The 26,059-nt window shown below is 35.1% G+C and overlaps 1 protein-coding gene across 1 annotated transcript in view; it reads right to left on the minus strand.

Moving 5' to 3' along the window:
- Positions 1-26,059, minus strand: part of PGAP1 (post-GPI attachment to proteins inositol deacylase 1) — a 72,445-nt gene that overhangs the window by 12,191 nt on the left and 34,195 nt on the right. The window contains exons 10-20 of the mRNA XM_068968890.1: positions 25,529-25,612; positions 22,170-22,216; positions 21,733-21,784; positions 17,257-17,334; positions 13,659-13,734; positions 6,928-7,001; positions 6,770-6,821; positions 5,964-6,030; positions 5,482-5,590; positions 4,412-4,450; positions 2,192-2,285 (exon numbers count right to left, since the gene is read on the minus strand). Coding sequence (XP_068824991.1) covers positions 2,192-2,285; positions 4,412-4,450; positions 5,482-5,590; positions 5,964-6,030; positions 6,770-6,821; positions 6,928-7,001; positions 13,659-13,734; positions 17,257-17,334; positions 21,733-21,784; positions 22,170-22,216; positions 25,529-25,612 — 772 coding nt within the window. The remainder of the gene's footprint in view (positions 1-2,191; positions 2,286-4,411; positions 4,451-5,481; positions 5,591-5,963; positions 6,031-6,769; positions 6,822-6,927; positions 7,002-13,658; positions 13,735-17,256; positions 17,335-21,732; positions 21,785-22,169; positions 22,217-25,528; positions 25,613-26,059) is intronic.

A 26,059-nucleotide genomic window follows, 5' to 3' on the forward strand; every position in this document is an offset into this window, starting at 1 on the left:
CTGGCTCCTTCAACTTAGCATATTTCCAAGATCCATCAATATTGTAGCAAGCATCAGCACATTTATCCATTCATCAGCTGATGGACATTTTGGTTGTTTTCATTCTTTGACTATTATAAATAGTGCTCCTCTGAATATCCATGTACAAGTTTAGTATGGATGCATGTTTTCATTTCTCTTAGGTCTATACACAGGAGTAGAGTTGCTGAGTCATATGGCAACTCTCTTTAACCTTTTGAGGAACTGCCGGATCACTTTCCAAAATAGCTGTATCATTTTACATTTCCACCAACAGTGCAAAAAGATTCTAATTTCTCCAAATCCTCATTAAAATTTGTTATCATCTGTCTTTTTTATTATAGCCATTCTAGTGAGCATGATCTACAGGTGATTTCTGATAAGCATTTGTGGTTCAGAGCTACTTCTTTAACTGGTTTGAGACACAATCCCATACTCAAATCCTCTAATCAGTATCATATATCCTTGGGGTCTCTGTGGACTACCTAGATACGAATCCTAAATGGTTGAGAATAAATTTTCAAGTCACTTGAAACTAAGAAGAATGAGGTGTCTCTTGAAAAAAAATTATACTCAACTATAGAAGATGTAACATTGCCAGAATAATCTTTTAATTAAAAGGTTGGGTCTGACTAGATCACACTAAATGTTGCTTCCTTTGTCCTGGAAGATAAGTTAAATCAGGTTAAAATGAACACTAAAGGCAGATTTAAAATGGCAAAAAGTCACTGAAGGGAAATGAGTAGCTGTGAAAGGATTTGGCAATACGGAAACAGTGGAGGGAACTTGGGGACTGCTTTTGTATGTTTCGGCCCCACTCTGTTTTCTTCTCTTTTGCTTTCTTGGATTATTACTGCCCAAGCCCAGCGAATGCACAAGGCTCCTGGGAAACTGTTCTAATTGCTGTACTCTGTATGTGAAAGTTGCTCAGTCATGTCTGACTCATGTGACCGCTTTGTGACCTCTGTAGCCCGCCAGGCTCCTCCCTCCATGGGATTTTCCAGGTAAGAATACTGGAGTGGGTTGCCATTTCCTTCTCCAGAGGATCTTCCCAACCCAGCGATTGAACCTGGATCTCCCAGATTGCAGGTAGACTCTTTACCGTCTGAACCACCATGGAAGCCCTTTTTACTGTACTCTAGAGAGGATTTTGTCCAATATACTGTACAGTCTATGTTTTCTTCTCCAGATCCATTTTCTACCCTTTACTTTGCTCTGAATTCTGAGAGGCTGACTTTTATGAACTGGCTTCTAGTTGGGTTCAGTGAATGACAAGCACTAGCAGTTAGGTGGAGAGAAGGAAATAAAATTAGTGCATTTATTTCCCTGCCTTCTCCCTGCTGAGACACACACTGACAGCAGCTGCAGCATTTCGGTACCTAAGGCTCAGGTGCAGTACTGTTACTTTTTCCTACAGCTCTTGAGGTTTGCTCCCTCATTCGTCCTGGTACCTAGGAGTATCAGATGGCTTTGTTGCTAATTTGGTACTTTATCATTTGTTGTTGGTTTCCCTTTTCCTTACACATACCTTTGAAACAATCCCTTCAACTAAAATCTCAGTTATTCCATTCAATGTACCAGGACCTAACTGATATAGCTGATACAGTCCAAATATTATGCTGACTGCCAACTATGTGCCTGGCCCCAGTCAGGCACTGGGAATAGAATGGAGAACAAAAGCCCCATCAATGAGTTTCTATCTCTTAGGAGATCGTTAGAACAGAGAGAATAAACTTTAGACAAAAGGGTATAAAATGCAGAAAACAAGTTAAGTAATTTTCTTGGGCACCTCTTAAAACTTAAAGAGGATCTTAAACGCCTGTAAACTTGAGAGAGAAGGGTTGTGAAATCTTCAAGAAACTGATGTTGACATTACACACTGCTTTATTTAAAATAGATAACCAACAAGGACCTACTGTATAGCACAGGGAACTCTGCTCAATATCATGTGACAACTTAATGGGAAAAGAATTTGCAAAACAATAGCTACATGTATATGTATAACTGAACCACTCTGATGTATACCTGAAACTAACACAACATTGTTAATCAACTTTACCCCAATAAAAACAAGGAAATTGATGTGTCCTCATTAGCTACATGTAGGATAAAAAAATTAGTAATAAACCACTAGGGAAGGAAGAGAGGGAGAGAGGAATAGAAATATTCTTACCTGTTGAGAAAAGAGAGTATAACTGTCCTCCATAAGCGAGAAGGATACTAGATATGACATAAGCAGGAAGCGCTCCACCATGAAATCTAACTACCTAGAAAACAGACAAACAGGCAATTTCTGAATGTTAATGTTAATGATGTAAGTATACTTTTACATGAAATAAACTTGTTCTTCACTTTATACATTTTCTGACACAACCACAAAGATATCTCTAGTAATGGGCATAAAAGTTCTATGTAAAATAAATGCTAAGAATATGTGGTATATTAGAAATGTTTATCTAAATTTTTATCAAATGCATAAAAGAGAAAATATAAATTGTGTAGCAATTTTTTGCATACTTTCTTATAAGATATGTTTATTAAGCAAATCAGGAAAAGAGTACATCAAGGCTATATATTGTCACCTTGCTTATTTAACTTATATGCAGTCTATATCATGTGAAATGGTGGGCTGGATGAAGCATAAGCTGGAATCAAGATTGCTGGGAGAAATATCAATAACCTCAGATACACAGATGATACCACCCTTATGGCAGAAAGCAAAGAGGAACTAAAGAGCCTCTAGATGAAAGTGAAAAAGGAGCATAAAAAACCTGGCTTAAAACTCAACCTTAAAAAAACTAAGATCCTGGCATCTGGTCCCATCATTCATGGCAAATAGATGGGAAACAATGGAAACAGTGACAGATTTTATTTTCTTGGGCTCTAAAATCACTGTGGGCAGTGACTGCTGCCACGAAATTAAAAGATGCTTGCTCCTTGGAAGAAAAGCTATGACAAACCTAGACAGCATTATAAAAAGCAGAGACGTTACTTTGCCAACAAAGGTCTGTCTAGTCGAAGGTATGGTTTTTCCAGTAGTCATGTATGGATTGAGAGCTGGACAATAAAAAAGGCTCAGCACTGAAGAACTGATGCCTTCGAACTGTGGTGCTGGAAGACTCTTATCTTGACAGGAAGGAAATTAAACCAGTCAATTCTAAAGGAAATCAGTCCTGAATATTTACTGGAAGGACTGATGCTGAAGCTGAAGTTCCAATACTTTGGCCACGTAATGCAAAGAACTGACTCATTTGAAAAGACCCTGATGCTGGGAAAGATTTAAGGTGGGAAGAGAAGGCTACAACAGAGGATGAGATGGTTGGATGGGATCACAGATTCAATGGACATGAGTTTGAGCAAGCTCTGGGAGTTGGTAAAGGACAAGGAAGCCTGGCATGCTGCAGTCCATGGGGTTGCAAAGAGTTGGACACAACTGAATGACTGAACGGATAATTATAGAATTAAATGACTTAAAAATTTTGTTATGCCTATACTGTAAAACATTACAAACCAAAAAATAAAATGAAAGTAATGATACAATAAAATTTTTAGTGTATTTTAAAACTATAATTTCTTTGACAAATCACTATTACTTATGTCCAGATTGTACAATTTTGCAAATTAAAATGATGTTGAATATCCTATAGTAGTTCTATGACTTGATATGTTATTTTTGTAAAACTATTTGCCTATGAATCATAGAAAGTGTTAGTCGCTCAGTTTTGCCCAACTCTTTATGACCCCCGGACTGTAGCGCACCAGGCTCCTCTGTCCATGGGATTTGTCAGGCAAGAATACTGGAGTGGGTTGCCATTTCCTTCTCCATGGGATTCCACCCAGGGACCAAACCCAGGTTTCCTGGATTATAGGTGGCCTCTTTACCACCTGAGCCACCAGGGAAGCCACAAATCTTATAAAGAAACTCCCCAAATGAATTTTTCAATATGTTAATTTTTAATATAAATTACCTTTACAACCTGAGCATGCACAACATAGAAAGTTCTTGAAAATGTTCATTTATATGATGGAACTTAGAGATTTTATTGGGATATGAATACAGCATAGTATGAGAAACAAGAAATTTTAATATAACATTCATTTAAAAATTAGGAAGCAATTTTCATTTTTAGGAAGTATCAAACATGAAAACATCACCTTAAAGACAGGGGTGGCCAACTATCAACTGTGTGCCAAGAATGGCTTTCAGATTTTATTAACGTGAGAGAAAAGAAGAAAAAAGTAGCTGAAGTAGTGGCAGCAGCAGCAGCAACAACAGACTATATATAGTTTGCCTAAATATTTATTATCTGGTCCTTTACAGAAATGCTTACAACTTCTGTCTTAGAGTATCTATTCACAAGGCAATAAATAACTGACAAGAAGGCTCTCTTACCTGTCCAAGTATTTGTGAAAAGGAAGTCTTAACTGTCACCTAGTTTAAAAAACAATTATTTATAAAAGTTACTTTTCCTATACTCACATTTTATTAAATGAGCACTCTAAAACAATCACAATCACTACTTTGTTATAATGATGAACCTAAAGGTACTCAAGATCTGAAAAGAATTCTCCAAACCATTATCATTTAATTTCTATCAACTGCAGTTTACTGTTCAGAACTTTGCCCTTAATCAAATTATTTTTGATTGGATGAATGCTATGATACATGAGTAAACTTTTACTAATTAATATAGTTAATTAATCAGGATATCTTATGACCAGATCATACAAGCTAAAGGAATTCATTGAATGATTGAATCCAGAATTTATACATTTATTTGCTGAAAAATTAAGCACAAATTAATCAATTTTCTATGTAACTTGTACTTTTAAATCTCAAACCTACAATTGTATGGTACTAAAAAAAGCTAAGCAAAACCACTGCTGAATAAATTTAATAAAAATAGGTTTCACATGATATAATCCCAGGAACAAACAGAGCACATATAGTAAAATTTGAGCAAAAACAATATTGTAAAAAGAAATTCATCATTCATTAATTATCTCTACCATAAATATACCTCCTTAGATATTAGAAAGTCTGGGAAAAGGGATATATCTTTCACAGAGAAACTGTAAAATATCTAAATTTGGACTTTTTTGAAAATAAAATATTTGTTAAAATATGGACATCCTGACAGCATGCAGTATTTGCAGCCAAATTACTAATGCAGCTCTTCCTATCTCTATAGTATTAGAAACATGAAGGCACAAGTTGAAACCATTACATCCCTGCAGAATCCTTCAATGCTGGAAACATAAAGCAAGATATCAAAGCACCAATAACTTCCAAAAACCAAAATAACTCATAGTATAGGTCAACTGAAGCTTGGTTGTAGGACAGATTCTATTCACTTGACCTACTAATTCTGATTTACCCTAAGAAAGTTCTAAAAAGGAATCCAAGTATTTCCAGTTTATTCTATAAATAAATCTTAAAAATTAAGCAAACATATAACTTACCTCATATTGACAGTCTGATGATGTGTACATTTTTAGTAATGCTACATGGCTGTCATTATCGGGTTGAGCAATATGGAGTTTCACAGAAATTTCAGTGGACGATGGAACCCTGAAAATATAAACAATGCATTTTCAAATACAAAATGCTGTGAAATAAACATGGCTAAGTCAATACTCAGTACCACACAATGAAATACTGTAAGGAAGCTAGATGACACACACAGGAGTTGGGGGAGAGGGTGGAAAGGGGTTCCTGTTTGATGCAAGTAAGGTTAAATTCTACACTGCTTAAATAAGAATACGATATGTTAAATATTATATGTATTATCTTATGAGCACAATGCTACATAAAGGAAACCTATATTTTACTAAAAGGCACTATAATAATTTCACTAAAATTTTACTATGATTTAAATAAACAAAGTAAAATATGTATTATTCAAAAACACCAAAGTTTAAGGTAAATTCTTTGATTTACTTACTGTGCAATGGTTAGTGAATCTTCATAAGACCAGGGAATATGGAGTTTATAGATACTAGTAATTTCTTCTGTGAAAACATAAAGGAAATATATATTACTAACTTTATATTACTAAATGTTATCTAAGCTACTGTGATACATAACTACAGATGGGCTTTCCGGGTGGCGCTAGTGGTAAAGAACCTGGCTGCCAATGCAGGAGACATAAGAGATGTGACTTCCATCTCTGGGTTGGGAAGATTCCCCTGAAGAGGGCTGGCAACCCACTCCAGTATTCTTGCCTGGAGACTCCCATGGATAGAGGAGACTGGTGGGCTACAATCCATAGGGTTGCAAAAGAGTCAGCCATGACTGAAACTACTTAGCATGCACACAGGCATGCTGATATCTGCATTTATACAATTACTCGTTTCATTAAGAAATAATCAGTAAGAGTTATAGCACATGATAAGAAATTAGGGAGAATTCATTAATAATAATGTTTAATTAGGCCTACAAAAAGATATTAGAACATATGGGAAGTACTAAGAAATTAGAAAAAATTAAACAGCTAAATGTCAATTACTATTACAATAGGACAGCAAGATATTCAGTATTTTTTAAATGTAAATATTTAAAACCGATCAATATTTTTACTGTTAAAAAGGGTCTATGTTAAATTAATTGGAAATATAAACAGCTTTTCTATTATCATATATTAAATATTAATTTACATATATGGAAAAATAAGTATTACAGAAAATTCCAGTGAAGAAAACCTAAAGATTCTTCAAATGACAAAACTATTTTTTCAGAAAATATACTTACCTTTGACTCCTGAGCACTTGCTTACCACGTTGATTTTAAAAGCTTGGTATATCTAATAGAGTTTGACCACAAAGAAAAAAACAAAAAAACAGGTTTGTAAGTTTAACTAAGCAGTAAAGTGAAATCAAGTCCTTGTTATTATCAAGATAATTAATTACCTGTCCAAAGTTCAGAAGCTCTATATTATAGAACAGACCACTTGTATTTAATATCACTTTCCTTGAAGACAATCCTGTTGAATTAAAAGACTGTATTAACTTTAAATAATGTCTAAATAATGCCAACATATTTTTGATATTAAAAGAGTTTATAGGTTCTTGCTTTTGGTATGGAAGAATGGACTCCTAAAAATTCAATCCTCATTAAATAAATTCTGGACAAAAACAGAACATTTATAATGACTTTATTCATTTAAAAAATTTTATTATTGGAGTATAATTGCTTTATAGTATTATATTAATTTTGCTGTTGTTAAACAACCAAAGTTTATCAGCTACATGTATACATATGTCCCCTCCCTCTTGAACCTCCCTTCCACTCCTCTTCTCAAACCTACCCCTCTAGGTTGAGTACCAGATTGAGTTTCCTGTACAGCAACTTCCTACTAGCTATCTATGTTACATATGGTAACATATATGTTTCAGTGATACTCTCTCAACTTGTCCTACCCTCCTCACTGTGTCTACATGTCTGTTCTCTATGTCTGTGTCTCTATTTCTGCCCTGCAAATAGGTTCATCTGTACTATTTTTCTAGATTCTATATATGTGTGATATTATTTAATATTTGTTTTTCTCTTTCTGCCCTACTTCACTCTATACAACAGACTCTAGGTCCATCCACACCACTACAAATGTCCCAATTTCATCCCTTTTTATGGCTGAATTATTCCATTGTGTATTATGTGGGATTCCATTGTGTATATGTACCACATCTTTTTTTTAATTTATTTTTAAATTGAAGGATAATTGCTTTAGAGACTTTTGTTGTTTTCTGTCAAACATCAACAAGAATCAGTATACATATGTCCCCTCCCTTTTGGCCCTCCCTCCCATCTCTGCATCCCACCCCTCTAGGTAGATACAGAGCCCCTGTTTGAGTTCCCCGAGTCATACAGCAAATTCCCACTGGCTATCTATTTTACATATGGTAATATGTTTCCATGTTACTCTCTCCATACATCTCACCCTCTCTTCCCCCCTCTTCCTGTGTTCAAAGTCTGTTCTCTATGTCTGTTTCTCCATTGCTGCCCTGCAAATAAATTCATCACTAACATCTTCCTAGATTCCATATATATGCGTTAGTATACAATATTTACTTTTTTCTCTTTCTGACTTACTTCACTCTGTATAATAGACTCTAGGTTCATCCACCTCACTAGAACTGACTCAAATGTGTTCTTTTATGGCTGAGTAATATTCCATTGTATATATGTACCACAGCCTCTTCATCCATTCATTCGTCAATGGACATCTAGCTTGTTTCCATATTCTAGCTATTGTAATAGTGCTACAGTGAACACTGGGGTTGCTGCTGCTGCTGCTAAATCGCTTCAGTCGTGTCTGACTCTGTGCAACCCCATAGACGGCAGCCCACCAGGCTCCCCCGTCCCTGGGATTCTCCAGGCAAGAATACTGGAGTGGGTTGCCATTTCCTTCTCCAATGCATGAAAGTGAAAAGTGTAAGTAAAGCTACCCAGTCGTGCCTGACTCTTAGTGACCCCATGGACTGCAGCCTACCAGCCTCCTCCGCCATGGGATTTTCCAGGCAAAAGTACTGGAGTGGGTTGCCATTGCCTTCTCCAGAATACTGGGGTACAAATGTCTTTTTCAGTTTTGGTTTTCTCAGGATATATGCCTAGGAGGGGGACTATTGGGTCATATGGTGCTTTTATTCCTAGTTTTTTACAGAATCTCCATACTGTCTTCCACAGTGGTGGTATCAATTTACATTCCCACCAACAGGACAAGAGGGTTTCCTTTTCTCCACACCCTCTCCAGCATTTACCATTTGTAGACTTTTTATCCACTTATCTGCTGATGGGCATTTAGGCTGTTCCTATGTCCTGGCTGTTGTAAACAGTGCTGCAATGAACACAGCAATACATGTGCCTCTCTGAATTATGGTTTTCTCAAGGTATATCTCCTATGGTAACAGGTCATGCTTAAAATCTTACACACTACCCTTCAGCATTACATGAACTAAGAACTTTCAGATGTCCAAACTGGGTTTAGAAAAGGTAGAGGAATCAGAAATCAAATTGCCAACATTCACTGGATCATAGAGAAAGCAAGTGAATTCCAGAAAAACATCTACCTCCATTTCATCAACTATGCCAAAGCCTTTGACTGTGTGGGTCATAACAAATTGAGGAAAGCTCTTAAAGAGATGGGAATACCAGACCACCTTACCTGTCTCCTGAGAAACCTGTATATGGGTGAAGATGTAACAGTTAGAATCCTGTATGGAACAACTGATTGGTTCAAGATCGAGAAAGGAATATGACAGGGCTGTCTGTTGTCATCTTGTTTATTTAATCTATATGCTGAGCACAACATGAGAAATGCCAGGCTGGATAAGTTACAAGCTAGAATCAAAATATGTGAGAGAAACATCAACAACCTCAGATATAAAGATAATATGACTCAAATGGCAGAAAGCAAAGAGGAGCTAAAGAGCCTCTTGATGAGTGTGAAGGAGAGTGAAAAAAAGTCAGCTTAAAACTAAATATTAAAAAAACTAAGATCATGGTAACTGGCTCCATTGCTTCATGGCAAATAGAAGTAGAAAAGGTGGCAGCAGTGACAGACTGCCTCTTCTTGGGCTCTAAAATCACTACAGATGGTGACTGCAGCCATGAAATCAGAAGATGATTGCTTCTTGACAGGAAAGCTATTACAAACCTAGACAGTTGTGTGGAAAAGCAGAGACATCACTCTGCCGATAAAGGTCCATATAGTCAAGGCTACGGTCTTCCCAGTGGTTACATACAGTTGTAAGAGCTGGACCATGAATGATGCCTTCAAACTGTGGTGCTGGAGAAGACTCCTGAGAACCCCCTGGACAGCAAGGAGATCAAACCAGTCAATCTTAAAGGAAATAAACCCTGAATACTCACTGGAAGGACTGATGCTGAAGCTGAAGCTCCAGTATTTTGGTCACTTGATATGAACAGCCAACTCACTGGCAAAGTCCCTGATGCTGGGAAAGATTGAGGGCAGAAGAAGAGGGTGTCAGAAGATAAGCTGTCTGGGTGTTATCACCAACGCAAGTGGACATGAACTTGGGCAAACTCCGGGGGATGGTGAGGGACAGCAAGGCCTGGCATGCTGCAGTCCCTGGGGTTGCAAAGAGTCAGACACGACGGTGTGACTGAACAACAGGGTGTGTGCTCAGGAGTGAGATTGCTGGGTCATATGGTAGCTCTATTTTTAGTTCTTTTTAAAGACTTTCAATAACATTTAGTTGTTTTAAAAAATCACTACAGATTTCCAATTTCAAAAAGGTATGCTTTCTTGGTAGCTATTTTCTCTATTTTTTAAGAACATCTTAATCAATTTAAAAAATTACACCCACTTAGATGTGAATGCCTTTGTATAAGAATATGCAAATACAAGTGTTCAGATGCTTCTTTGAAAAGAGAAAACAATAGGACAAACCACCACTGTGCAACAGACAGAAAAGGCTTGAAATAATTACCAAGTATATGACTAAAATTCTAATCATCAAAAAATAAATACTATATGATGTTAAGATTCTGTCAGGCACATTTAGCACCAGCTAAAACACATAACCAGTTTTTTCATAATGTTGCATTCTCATAACTATTATACAGGATCAATAATTGAATTTAGGAAAACAGATGTAAGAAAATTTGATCAACATGTAAACAAATTTCTTAAATAGAAGGTGTACCATCAATTTGTGATTAATAAATCACTTTGAAGACACACTGCTTAGACAGTCAACTACAAACCATTTTAATGAGTACCTTCTGTAACCAGTATTTTAAAATACAGCACTGAATTTAAGGCAACTCAAAATGAACAATAGGAGAAAAACTATTAGATATGAAGTGTCCTTCACACTTTACTTGCTCTAATTTGAAATACCATTCATTGTACTAACCTTCTTTACAAGAAAGATGGACTATCTTTTGCATGTTTTACAAATTCTAACAAGAGGTAAGAAATAATTTAAAATTTTGCTTTTCACTATGGCAAAAAAAGAAATCAGAAGCTAAACATTGTACTTAACTTAAAAACTTTTTTAGTCTGACTCACACCCTAAAGATTTTAGAAAGAACATCTTTATTATTAAAATGTTGATAGGCCCAACACAGACAAAGACTGTTAGAAGAGACAAGGAAGGATACTACATAATGATCAAGAGATCTATCCAAGAAGAAGACATAACAATTGTAAATATTTATCCACTCAACATAGGAGCATCTCACTACCTAAGGCAAATGCTAACAGCCATAAAAGAAGAAATCGACAGAAACACAATAATAGTGGGGGGTCTTTAACAGCCACTTACACCAATGGACTTTTGAACTGTGGTGTTGGAGAAGACTCTTGAGAGTCCCTTGGACTGCAAGGAGATCCACCCAGTCCATCCTAAAGGAACTCAATCCTGAATATTCGTTGGAAGGACTGATGCTGAGGCTGAAATTCTAATACTTTGGCCACCTGATGTGAAGAACTGACTCCTTAGAAAAGACTCTGATGCTGGGAAAGATTGAAGGCAGGAGAAGGGGACGACAGAGGATGAGACGATTGGATAGCATCACCAACTCAATGGACATGAGTCTGAACAAGCTCCAGGAGATGGTGAAGGACAAGGGAAGCCTGGCGTGCTGCAATCCATGGGACTGCAAAGAGTTGGACACAAATGAGCAGCTGATGAACAACATCACCAATGGACAGACAGGAAATTACAAGGAAACACAAGCATTAAATGACACATTAGACCAGATAGACTTAGTTGATGTGTAAAAACGTTTCATTCAAAAGTAACAGAATACCCTTTCTTCTCAAGTGCACATGGGACATTCTCCAGGCTGGATCACGTCTTGGTCACAAATCAAGCCTCAGTAAATTTAAGAAAACTGAAATCATATCAAGTATCTTTTCTGACCACAATGCTATGTGATTAGAATACAGGAAAAAAACAACTATAAAAACGAAATACAAACACATGGAGGCTAAACAGTGTGCTACTAAATAACAACCAATGGATCATTTCAATATATACGAATTAATCAATGTGGTACACCATACTAACAAACTGAAGAATAAAAACCATATGATAATCTCAACAGATACAGAAAAAGCTTTTGACAAAATTCAAAATCCATTTATAGTAAAAACTCTCCAGAAAGTGGACACAGAGGGAACATACCTCAACCTAATAAAGGCCATGTATGACAAACCCACAGCAAAATATGAAGAACTGAAAGCATTTCCTCTAAGATCCCATTTACCATCACAACAAAAGAATATAATACTTAGGAATAAACCTATCTACAGAACTTAAAGACCTGTGCTCAGAAAACTACAAGATACCAATGAAAGAAATCAAAGACAACACAAACAGATGGAGAGATACAGCATGTTCTTGGATCAAAAGAATCAATACTGTGAAAATGACTATACTACTCAAAGCAATCTACAGATTCAATGCAATCCCTATCAATTACAAATGGTATTTTACTCAGAAATAGAACAAAAAATTTTACAATATGTGTAGAAACACAGACGACCACAAATAGCCAAAGCAATCTTGAGAAGCTGGAGGAATCAGGCTTCCTGACCTCAGACTATACTACACATTACAGTAATCAAAACAGTATGGTTCCAGCACAAAAACAGAAAAATAGATCAATGGAACATGACAGAAAGTACAGAGATAAACTCACACTCAGATAGTCATTTAATCTATGAAAAAGGAGGCAAGATTATTCAATGGAGAAAAGACAATCTCTTCAATAATTTATTCTGGAAAAATTGGCCAGATATTGATACACATAAAAGAATGAAATCAGAACACTCTCTAACATCATATGCAAAAAAATCTCAAACTGGATTAAAGACCTAAAAGTAAGGCTGGACACTATAAAACTCATAGAGAAAACCATAGGCAGAACACTCTTTGACATAAACTGCAGCAAGATTTTTAATCTACCTCCTAGAGTAATGAAAATGAAAACAAACAAAAATAAACAAATAGGATCTAATTAAACTTAAAAGCTTTTGCACAGCAAAGGAAGCCATAAACAAAATGAAAGGATAACCCCCAGAATGGGATAAAAATATCTGCCAACAAAGCAAAACAAAGGATTAATCTCCAAAATATACAAACAGCTCTGCTGCTCAATAAAAAAAAAAAAGATGGGCAGATGATCTAAATAAGAATCAAACCACTGAGTCACATCACATGGTTATTCTAAGAACTATACTAGAAATACACACAAAAAATGTTACAAGGTTCTGTATTATTATAACTAACTGGCAAAATAAATCAACACTCTCTCAAAAAGAAAAACAATTCTTAAGGTTTCCAAAATCCAGCTTCCCTGTTGGCTCAGTGGTAAAGAATCTCCCTGCCAATGCAGGAGACACATTTGATCCTGATCCAGGAAGATCCTACATGCCTCAGAGGAACTAAGCCCATGTACTACAACTATTGGGTCTATGCTCTCGAGCCCATGAGCCACAACTACTGAAGACCGCACACCTAGAGCACACACTCCACAACAAAGATGCCACCACAATGGGAAGCCCATGTGTTGCAACTAGAGAAAATCCCATGCAGCAATAAAGAGCCAGTGAAGCCAAAAATTGAAAAAAGAAAAAAAAGAAAAAAATTTCCAAAATCAAAGTACTTACCAAAGGAAAAAAGATGAGTTACAGGAAGCTGTATGGATCTTGTCTCTTTTTTAAAGAATTCACAATCTACAACAAACTGGAAAATAAAACATTGATTTATTAGGAAAAAATAGAATTAAGTTTATAGTAAAATATCTTCATTTGATATTTGAGTAGAAAATAAAAATCTATAAACTTCAGTTTTGAAGAAGGTATTCTACTGTTTATTACAGTCCAACTCTCAAGCTATATTTAGGGGGCATGAATTCCTCAAGGAGAGATGCTAAGCTAAAAAAATTTGGTGAAAAATCTTAATAAATTATTAGAGGGTCATATCTATAAAAGCAGATGTACAGCACAGTTTTCTTGTAGTTAGTCTTAGGTGTTTGTAGAAGAGGGACCATAAACGATAGATAAAAACATTAAGAGCAAAAGTTAATTCAAGATTAATTAGGAATTTAGATAATATATCCCCGAATACTTTCAGTCAAAATAAAATGCGATTTTGTTTCATCTTTTAAAAATATCCATATTTATTATGCTGCTACAGTCTAATTGGACTACAAAAGGCTTTTGGAGACATACTGCCATTCATTTATAGATGCTTAATGCTATTCATGTACATGAGGCTAAACAGTGATTATAGTAAAGAGGTTCACTGGGTACAAAGAAAAAGAAATGCTATCTCAAAAAAAAAGTAACCTAAAATGTGACATCTCCATCACTGCAATTTCCATAATGACATTTCTTGTCTAATAACATTTCCACAGTGGCATAAGGATCTTCATTCTCAGCTGTCTATAATAGAACAGTTTCATTAAAATTGTTTCCACAATCTAACTAAATGACTCTAATCTATACGAGCTGAGAAAGAAATTAATCTGACGCCTAACTGTAGCTAGCAAGTAGTTTGCAATGCACAGTTAAGTAAAAAGCCAATGGGGTCTATCTTAGGCTTTTCTAGTAACTATACCTTGGACTGTATTTTAAGTTGTGTTATTTTGTTTGGGTGGAATTTTGATTGTTTTCAAAAGTGAAAAACAGATGAGGGAAGATGCTATCAGAATGCACACACATAGGGAAACAAAAGAAAAAAAATTTACTAAGGGGCGCTGCTTTTATTTTTCCCTCTTTAATTAGGAGGCAAAGAATACCATCAGATATTTCCATTATAGAAAACAGCCGTTATAAGATTAGAGAAATCATTTATTGAGCACAATTATTCATTATATTTTTATAGATGTCTTTAGCTGAGACACTGCCTGAGATAGTAAGAAATTTTTAATCACTTTAACAGGTAAATAAAATAGTACAAATTTTATTATTACTTTAAAAAATTGGCCATTTCTTTACGGTATAAACCTTTATCCAAGAAAGAATTCATGAGTCTGTCTCTGAAATATACAGGTAAGTAAATTTCTAATGGGGTTAATTTTGTTTTCTGTAGTTAAAAAATGCAGGTAATTCCATATTTACATTCGGAAAACTATATTAAGACAATCAGTTGACTCAAAAAGTTTTTAAACTGCCTATTTAAATATATGTATCCTTCTGGTAATGGGTTGTAACAGACACATAGAAATCACGAAAGACCTAAGTTACTATCCTTGTGAGACTAAGTGTGCAACAACTAGAGTCAGCAGTGTTACTTTCCAAAGAGTGTTCACTAAGTATTTATTAGGCTGTTAAGACTGGCTATTTGAGAAAGGCTCATTAATTTCTTGGAATAACCAGAGAAGGCCTTGTTTGGGAAGATGTTAAATTCATTCAAAATCAACTTACCTGAAAGAAAAACCCTTAAAGAGAGCTTTTAGTACTGAAGATGTTGAATTACCTCTCACTTGAGCTAAGCAAAACAAAACAATGAATCCATTACAAGGTACTCGTGAGACTCAATCTTTGAGATGACTCCTAACTACATCCTCTTTTCTTTTTTCCTTTAAATATTTCTAGTGATTTTGGCCCCAAATCTCATTAACTTTTTTATTCAAGAAACATTTTGAATGTATGTGTGGTGGTCACTAAAGATTTCACTTCACTAAAGGTTTAGGATGCAGAGTAAAACCCATTTAGTCCTTACTCTCAATAAGTTCATACTATGGTATGGCAATAAAGACATAAATTATAATTCAGTGTAAAATATTCCTCAAAGAATTTATTAACAAAATATGGGACTAAGAGGTTACTGGAGTAATCTAGCAAAGAAAAACAGGGCATACTTAGGTTAGATGTTGAAGGATAAGTTTGTTGGGTAAAATGTGGCAAACGTCTTTTACCTCCACCTTCTTTCCCTGCCTACTTCTCTCAGAAGTTACTATCCTTTCATTTCTGCTCCCACTGCACGATTACAAGCATGCAAGACGCCTTAACAGGTGCCTGGTCTGCCTTGTTTCTAATCCATCCTATACCAAAAATAGATTCACTGTCCAAAACAAACAGCTCTGATCCCATTACTACCATGGTGAACAATCTTTTGGTTCCCTTCTGGCTTCTGAATCTCCCAATGAAGGACTTCCACAATATGGCCATGAGCTACTTTTCCAGACTTTTCTTCCACTACTTTTCTTCTATCCATGGTAGCTCTCCTTTTAAAACTATTTACTTATTCACTATTTTCCAAACATACCCTACACCTTCCATGTTCTGATTTTACTATTTATGTCTCAAAGGTGTTGTTCATTATAACTTTCTGCAATAATGTTACTAATGAGCATCTGGAATATGGCTAACACAACTAAGGATATGAATTTTTACTTTTATTTAAGTTTAATTAATTTAAATTTAAATAGTCACATGTGCTAATGGCTCCCAAAGTAGATAGCCCAGGTCTGGAATACTCAATCTATCTATAAACACAACTATCCTTTAAGGTAATTTTAAATATCACCTGAAACTAACGTCTTTTCTGATTTCATCAGTCAGCAATATCTCCCCTTTTAACGCTTTTCAAGGATTTCCAATACGCTGATTTGTATTATACATTTTTGGGTACCTCTTTCATTTTCACCCTTCCCCTGGCTATCAAATATATTTCTATCCCTCTACCAACAAACAGTGGCTCAGATGGTAAAGCATCTGCCTACAAATGTGGAAGACCAGGGTTCGATCCCTGGGTTGGGAGGATCCCCTGGAGAAGGGAATGGCAACCCACTCCAGTATTCTTGTCTGGAAAATTCCATGGACTGAGGAGCCTGGTAGGCTACAGTTCATGGGTTTGCAAAGAGTCGGACACGACTGAGCAACTTCACTTCACTTCACCAACAAACAGTAGGTAAGCTTTTTGAGAACATGGTTCATGTCCTCCTCTTTTGTGTGCCTCCTATGATTCCTGGCACAGAGTTTTTGCACATAAAAGGGTATTCAATAATTAACATATTTTGAAAGACTGATAAAGTAGGAATAATTCCCACTTGAAACAAAGAGACTTGGATTTATTCTGCTTAGTTCAAGTCAGAGTAGATGATCCCAATGATTTAAACAGTCGTAGGTGGATCACCACTCCAGCCACTATTTTAGATGTTTTAGATAAGCGCTATGCTGAAGAATGTATCAAAAAATTACTTAAATATTTAGCATAAGTATCCCAGAAACATTCTGATAACAGACTCTTGCTTGTTACCTTACTTCCATGAATAGATGGTACATAAACAACAAGATGAGACAAAGATGGATAGTCTTGAAGTCTTAACGTCAGAAACTAAAAAAAGATGAAAGAAAAAGCTGATTTTATTTAGGATATACAGAGCTTAAAGCATGTTAAAAGATAAATTACAAACCCATATCTTATTCAGTATGTTACAAAAAAACTGACTTCAAACTTTATGTTCAGTACTTCATAAAATGCCCATGTTTACATTCTCAGGTCAATGAACCTGCTGAATATCAAATTTCTAATAATTAAGTTAATATGGACTGCCAAAAATACTCCCTGAACTATATCGCTTCAAGTACAACAAATGAAATGTAACACTAAATTTAATTATTTTACAAAATTATTTTCATATGTGATTTCTTGTAATTTGTCTACTTGTTTTGTATAATACTACAGTATGATTTCTACATTGATTTTGGTGGTATATGACAAAGAGCACTCAACAGTTGAATGGATGCTCAATATGACAGAACAATTGCAACTTAATCTGAAATGATTCTGATCTAGCCCACGTAATAAACAGTTGCTGGCTAATGATGTATGAACATCATCCCCAGAACTTATTCAGTAAGTGACATGAATGAACTATGCAAGTCTAACACACACTTCACCAAATGAGCATCTTTTCTGTTCTCAAAGCTAAGGCCGTATCTTACAGTCTATAGTTTGAGGAATGACTAGATAGGAGACTGGTCTATTTAATGAAAAGCTAGGCCACCAAACATAGTTTTCAAGTTTTGGTTTTTTTTCCTAACAAATGTCAGGACAACAGATGTGGGAAATGGGAGTAAGTTATATGTTGCAACAATCTTATGCATTAAGAAATTTCTGCACTTAACATTCTCCACTCTTCTTCAGGAGCACCCTTGTGGGCAATCTGGAGTGAGAACCTGAAGCACACTATCACGAGTGGTCCTCTAACAACCTGACAAGATTCACCTGGGAGTGTTTATTAAACTCACGGGCTGCATCTCAGCTTACTAAGGAAAGTCTCTATAGCTGACTTACATATTCTAATATAAATTAAAAGGTGACAGGGGCTTCCCAGGTGGTGCAGTGGTAAAGAATTTGTCTGTCAGATGCAGGAGATGCAGTTAAATCCCTGGGTCAGGAAGATTCTCAGGAGTAGGAAATGGCAACCCACTCCAGTATTCTTGCCTGGAAAATTCCATGGACAGAAGAGCCAGGCAAGCTACAATCGCCAAGAGTCAGACACAACTTAGCAACTGAACACACACACAGGTGTGCTTGTGTGCTCAGTCATGTCCAACTCTTTGCAACCCCATGGACTATAGCCCGCCAGACTCCTCTGTCCATGGAATTTTCCAGGCAAGAACACTAGAGTGGGTTGCCATTTCCTACTCCAGGGGATCTTCTGACCTAGGGATCAAACCCAGTCTCTTGCATTGGCAGGCAGATTCTTTACCACAGTGCCACCTGGGAAGCCAGAGCATGTGCACACACACAGACTCACACACGAAAGGACCACACAAGCCAAAGCTCCAGGCAACTGAAACCAACCAGATAAATGGTAGACAATATGAAAGACAAATTAATTAGAAAGAACCATGGTTATCTGTGTAGCTATCCACTGTGAGAGCTTTCGTTACTCTCAAGCAAAATTTTTTTTCTCAAGAATTTTTTTTTCAGGTCAGTCAGTCAGTTCAGTTGCTCAGTCGTGTCTGACTCTTTGTGACCTCATGGACTGCAGCACGACAGGCCTCTCGGTACATCACCAACTCCCGGAGTTTACTCAGACTCATGTCCATGATGCCATCCAACCATCTCATCCTGTCGTCCCCTTCTCCTCCTGCCTTCAATCTTTCAATTTTTCAGATCAGAATACTTTAAAAAGATATCAGAGTGTCAAAGTACATTTATTTATAAAGTTCAGCTCCTATATAGTTATAAAATCAGTAGGAATTTGGCAAGATACTATTTATGAAATTGCTACATTGACAGGTACGGTTAATACAAAGTTTAAAAATTTTTCAGTGTTTTAAAAATAAAATTTACCTTAATGCTAAGGCAACACACATAAAAAATCAAATACCAGTGTTTGGATGTCAGAAACCCTTCAAGTTCTGCTGCTGTGTGTGGGGCAAAGCTGTGGTGCTACATTTAATTTAGGCAAAAGAGTGACAAGGTAACTTTTCTCATATAACTTAGATTTCTTTCCAAAGGTAATTGTTTTGTTTTTAGCAATACGTCCATTTTGGTTTGCGAAATTGTTGGTGTGCGCTGGTTTGTGTGTTTTTAGAAACTTCTTCACTGTACCATGACAGAAAAGCTCCATATGATTGGTGCTCTGAAGGCACTAAACTGCTTTGCTAGAGGATTCCATTTATTTGCTAACAATTCAGTCAGCAGAGGTGCTCAAAATGGTATGATTCTCATGTGACATTACCCTTATTGAGAAGATATAAATAAGAATAGAACTCACAAAATTATTTTACTTCCGTCTTTCAACTTCATGTCAAAGTAACTTGGTGTTTTTTATAAATGGCTAACACACACAAACGTATATATGTAATTTTGACTTTCATTATAATGGAAAAGTTTACTTGCATTTAATAATTACAATCATCTTCAACTGAGAATAACTAAGATAGCAGAAGATTATAATCCTTCCTTTCTAACTTCTCTCTCCCACTTTTGCCGCCCAGCACTTTCTTATAGCATCCTCTATAAAAAGTAAGCAGTGGGAAGAACTTGTTCTCCTACTGCTCAGCCAGCTGTTTCTTACATTTAGAAAAAAATAACACAGGGGACTAAAACTAGGTAAATACATTGTTTAATCTTTGAGACTAAAAAATAATATAAAAATATTACGATTTAAGAGTTAACTTTAAAAAAATAGTAACAAAATAACATTTTATCAGGTTTTTAATCATTTCTTTTTTTAAATATAAATTTATTTATTTTAATTGGAGGCTAATTACTTTACAATATTATATTGGTTTTGCCATACATCAACATGAACCCGCCACGGGTGTACACGTGTTCCCCATCCTGAACCCCCCTCCCAGTCCCCTTCCCATACCATCCCTCTGGGTCATCATTTATTTCTTTCTAACTCTTAAATTGGGCTTCCACAGTAGCTCAGTGGTAACGAATCCGTCTGCTATGCAGGAGCCAAAGGAGACATGGGTTCGATCTCTGAGTTGGGAAGATCCCTCAAGGGAATGGCAACCCACTCCAGTATCCTTGCCTGGAAAATCCCATGGACAGAGGAGCCTGGTGGGCTACAGTCCATAGGGTTGCAGGGAGTCGGACATGACTAAAGCAACTTAGCATGCACAAGAGGATATCCAAACTGAAAATTGAAGGAAATATTTAATATACCTTATGAATGATTTGTTAGGAAGTACGTCCTATTACTTTTGTTTTTGTTTTGCTCCTGTGTAGACAGTTAGGATAGAACTAGTGAGAGACCTTAAAAATGTTCTTGTGAGTGAAATCAGTTACTTGTCACATCAAAACAAAGCCACACGAATAAATATGCACAAAGTAAGATTGACCAAAGCGACAAAAAATAAATCACTGCAATCATTCCAAAGTCAAGTGTAAGTGACTTGCAATTATTCATTCTGTCATCATTCCTCTCCTTGTACAGTACAGACTTGACTATACATACAGATAAACAAACATTCATGAGGACAAATAACTGGAGTTGGGAGATGACCAAGACCAACCAGAGGACTTCACATTCAACTGTATGAATATAGTATTCATTATGACAATACTTTTTGACAATATATTTTAAAGTATAGATTTATTTGAAGACTAAACCTACCAATTCTGGCACATGATTATCAGTGTAATAAATACAATGTGGAAATTAGAACAGACATTTTCTAATATCAAATTTTAGAACTGTTCTATTTTTCAACAACAGATTTTGTTGAGTATGCAAATTAACCTTTTGTAAAGACTGCTGACCTGCCACAACTGCTTAAGGAAATCACTAGCAATTATTAAATAAATTCTATGGAACCTCAGATAAAAGGAGATAGTTACTGAAGGGCTTAGCCACAGATAATAGTGAAATTGAAATCTGTTTTATGTCTTTTTGTGATGCTTACTTCCCAAAACAAATTCTGAGTATACTCAACTTAGTATTTTAAGACAGACCATTCTAAACAAACTCTCAAATTAAATCTTAAAATTTATCTATCTCTTGTTATGATCCTATAACATATAGATTTAATTTTATTTAGGAATGGTGACTTGTTTTCATCTATGAAAGCTAAAAAAAAACAAAAACAAAACACATGCTATTCTCTATTAAGTGTATTTCTAGAGAAAATATTTCTAAAATGTACATTAGCAAATCTCAAATTTTATTACCTAGATGAATTTAATCAAATAACATACTGTATATGCCTATATGTTCAAATATTTTTTTCATCTGGATATTAACATTCTAAAGCCATAATTTACCTTAATTGTTGGCAGCAGTTCAGCTTTCCATGATAAATCAACCCCTTGCCGGCTTAGAAATACATATGAAAATATAATTAAAGGACAAATATATTAAGGTATTATAAATTATAAATAAACATCAGAACAATAAGAAAACATCTATGGACCTATCGGAGACACTTCTAATGAAGTCAAACCTGCTAAGTCTAACACGATACCCTTTATCCACATAGTCCTTTTGGGCACAGAAAGTAGTTTTTCCTAGCAACCAATTACCAATGTTTACAAAAATTACTAGTATGTTAATTTTATTTTTAATTTTAAAATCAACATTATAATTCAGTATGGTAGCAAAATGACAATAAGTATATTTGAAGCAATTCTGAAAGTATAATTTGAGTATATCTTATGTTAAGAAAATGAACATCAAAAGGCCTTTTGTTTAAAACACTTACCACATGGATGTGCTGTTTATGCAGCCAAAAATCCAACTATTTGTATCCTATTGATTAATAACACAAGCACAACACAATATTATAGAAAATAATTATATAAAATAATCATTTCACTGTTTATGATATAGGGTCAGTAGGCATAATGAAACATAAAATAATAACTTGCTATTCAGGAATGTATTCAAAATGGTCTCAAAAGTCAAACAGGTCAATGGTAGGCAAAGAAGTCCAAAGCTAACACAGACAGATAAGCAAGTAACCTGGAGCAGCAATACGAGAGATGAAATGATGGGTAATCTTTACACAGCATATTGCTAAGCAAGTCTAATTTCTGAACAAACATTTAGAGTTCAGCAATGTCCACATTTTAATTAGATAGAAATTACAAAGAAAGTAACCTACATTTTAACAAAAAAACAAGAATGAACTACAAGTGGACTTTCATACAAAGAGGGGGGAAAAAAGCCAGAGTCAAGCCAAGTAATTAAAAATAATAATCTAATAGAGCTTTTTAGTTTATCATCTGAGTTCTCATTTGATTACAAGACAGATAACTTTTATGCAACTGAGACTGTGCTTGGATTGAAACATAATTCCAAGAGTTTAAGACTAAAGCTTAGTTGTTACTTTATTAGTGCAGATTGGGAATACTGCAGAGATGGTTGTGGTATTTTAACAATATTACATATTCAGCTTCAGTTATTTAAAAGCACTATGACCAAAGATTGTCACTTCAACTTTTAATGAAGTAGTAAGAGCAGTGCTCCAAGATCTAACAATACTAAACTCCTACCAGGGCATAAGAGAATAAGAAACACTGCTGAGACAGCACAACTTTTTCCCTTAGTATCCCTTAGTATATAGACAGGGCAATAAAAGTATCAACCCTTTCATTCTACTAGTATTTATAAAACCTAATCCAGAGCCAAGGAATTATGCTAAGCCCTCAACAAAAATGATGAATCAAGCAGACTGAGTCTCTGCCCTCATGGAGTTTAAATAAAATTTTAAGATATTTTAAGATATTTTTCAAGAATATAGAAAAGCAAGTTGAAAGAAAACAAGAACAATGTGGTACTTCTCTACTCTCCACTGCTGACAAAATACTTGTCTGACTTCTTTATCAGTTATCTGTGCTTTCCAGTACAAAAACATGACATTACAAAACAACGCAAGGGAGGAGAACTGCATGGGCCTAGACAAAGAAAACCTAGCAACCTCTCGATCCAACTCATTTGTAGGATTGGTTTTCACAGCTACTAAAGGAGCCTATATCAAAGATAGCCTTTATTATGAAAACTGCCAATATTCCAAACTACTTACTTTGATATCTAGGGAATTCTGATTCAGTCACTAACAGATTGAATAAGACAGTGTTGTTAAAACCTAGAAGGTATCAAAAGAACAACTTCGGGTTATCTAGTAAACACTCTTACCTCAGCTAATTCTAAAGTTTGTATTAAAAATCAGAGAAAGTTACTCAGGATTTGCTAAATCCTGAAGTATACAGAAAAGAAAACGCTACTTGATCATAAAATTTATAGATCTAAAAAAAAAAATCTATGGTAAAAAAAAAATGACATCTTCAACAGCTGCTAAAATCATTAGATGAAGGACTGACTAGGAACTTTATAATGGATCATGCCAGTAGGACCTGAGTTCACTGACAAATCAGTGCACTGATTTTTTTTGTCACTCGATGTGGTAAGTATGCAGCTCTACTTATAAAACACTCCCATCAAAAAAAAAATTTATTCAAGATTCTAGATCTACCTACCTACCAGTTTACAGAAAACATAATGGATAGAAATACATGTTAAAAGATACCACAAGAATACAATCAACTAAACCCAAAACAAATACATGGCATGGGAGGAAAGAAGAGGGGACTGTTATAAAATAGACATAAGATCTATGAATCAAATGCCATGTATGTACTTTTTAGATTCTGATTCAAATAAGCCAACTTAAAACTTAGATGAACAAAGGAAAATTGAACATGGGCTAGATACCAAATGACATTAAGGAATATGTAATTACTGCTGGTGGATAAAATAATGATATAATAACGTGTAAAATTCTTATCTGTTAGAAAGATTGAAATATGTATGTATAAAATGGTAAAATACCTGAATTTTGCTTTAAAAATGCTTCAGTCAAAAAAAGTAAGGAAGGATTAAATCAAATTAGAATGGCAGAGCGTTGATAACTGTTAAAGCTGTGTAACAGTCATATTCTACTTTTATATGTTTGAAAACTTCTATGACAAAAATTGAAAAGATTTTTTAAAATTCTCCATATATCCATGGATCTTATTACAGAAACGGGATCCTCAATGAACCAAATAGATAAATTTGCACTTTGACAAAGATTTTTCTCAATATAATATTGCCATTTTTATTTGGAATAGTGTGGATGTTTAAGCCATCACCCTCAGGGCCAGATTCTCTTGGGATAAACTGTTCATCCAAATTTTAGGCTGAGAGATGCATAACTGTGGCAAATCCACTAAAATTAGTATTCACTATTATCTAGCCCACAATGCCTGCCTACCAACTCTTCTAAAGACTTTACTATATATCAAATGGCAGTATCAACCAACCAAGCGACATATTAGCTCCTAGTCCTAAAAAATACAAATAATCCAACAAAAGGAAATGAGGGAACTTAAATTCTGAGAGATGTAAATATAAAGTGAAGAATCCTAGGATATGAGGGAAAAAAATCAGAATAGAGAGCAAAGCACCCAAACTGGGAGACAAATTCTTGAAAGCAAGAAGTGTTGATAAATTATTAAACAGTCCTAATATAAGAAAAGATGCTAAAGCATCTAACATATTTGTAGCATAGTAGGTACTCATTAAAAAGAAATACACAAACAAAATAATCATACTGACACTGTAAATCTGGGTAACACTGTAACACAAAGTTACTAAACTACTTTAGAGAAAATTTGGTATAAAATGTACTCCAAATTTCAGTATGGAAATCAATGGAAAAACAGGATTTACTTTATAAAACAGAGAACAGTTTTGCTTAAATGTATCTATTCTATAAAGTACTAACATAATTTTAGAACTAAAGAAACTCTGAACTGAATTCCTTCATCCCAAACACAATGAAACTAAGGTAGAGTGGGTGGAAAAACCTAAGCTAGAGGCAAAGTACAAGCTAACAGTATACCAGTTACAGAAACATTTTGATCAGTACTTTTCGATCAATACTCTGTCCCAGTTAATTTTCAATTAAATGGGTTTAATAATAGTTCATAGCTAAAGATGAGACCCATTAAGCTGAATTTTTAAAATAAACAATAGTCAGCCTTTAAAATGTACATAAAAGTGTACCAATTATCTTACCAGCATGGTGCTCTGACAATAGACATGAGTGTAGATTTTTCTATGATTTGCAAGGGGAAATGTAAAATATATCTTATCAGATTCCTAAAAACAAGAGGGAAAACACAATAAAACTATTGTGAGAGTAATTTCATAATTCAAAAATTCAGACAAAGTAATAATTATTCTAATGAATTCTAACGAATTATTTTAATTCTATCATTCTTGGTGTTGAGAACCATTACTCTAGGAATGAAAAGAAGATATAGATGCAAAACAATACAAACTGTACACCTGAACTTGTCTTGGAAGCATCAGTATGAATGCATGCTTTTTCTGTTTGGGTTTGGTTTTTGGCCTTATGACCGGACATTTCTTAGCTCTGTTCACTGGAAAGGCCTTAGAAATGATAACTCACTACTCATAACACCTGTAAGTGCCCAAGTTACGGTTTTTAGATATTGTTCACCAAAAACTAGGGAGAGCTACTTCGAGAAAAAGCCAGATTCAAGGTCTGGGATAGGAAATGTTACACATGAGCTAAAACACTAG

The sequence above is a fragment of the Capricornis sumatraensis genome, chromosome 3 (assembly GCF_032405125.1).
Source record: "Capricornis sumatraensis isolate serow.1 chromosome 3, serow.2, whole genome shotgun sequence".
Taxonomy (NCBI): Eukaryota; Metazoa; Chordata; class Mammalia; order Artiodactyla; family Bovidae; genus Capricornis; species Capricornis sumatraensis.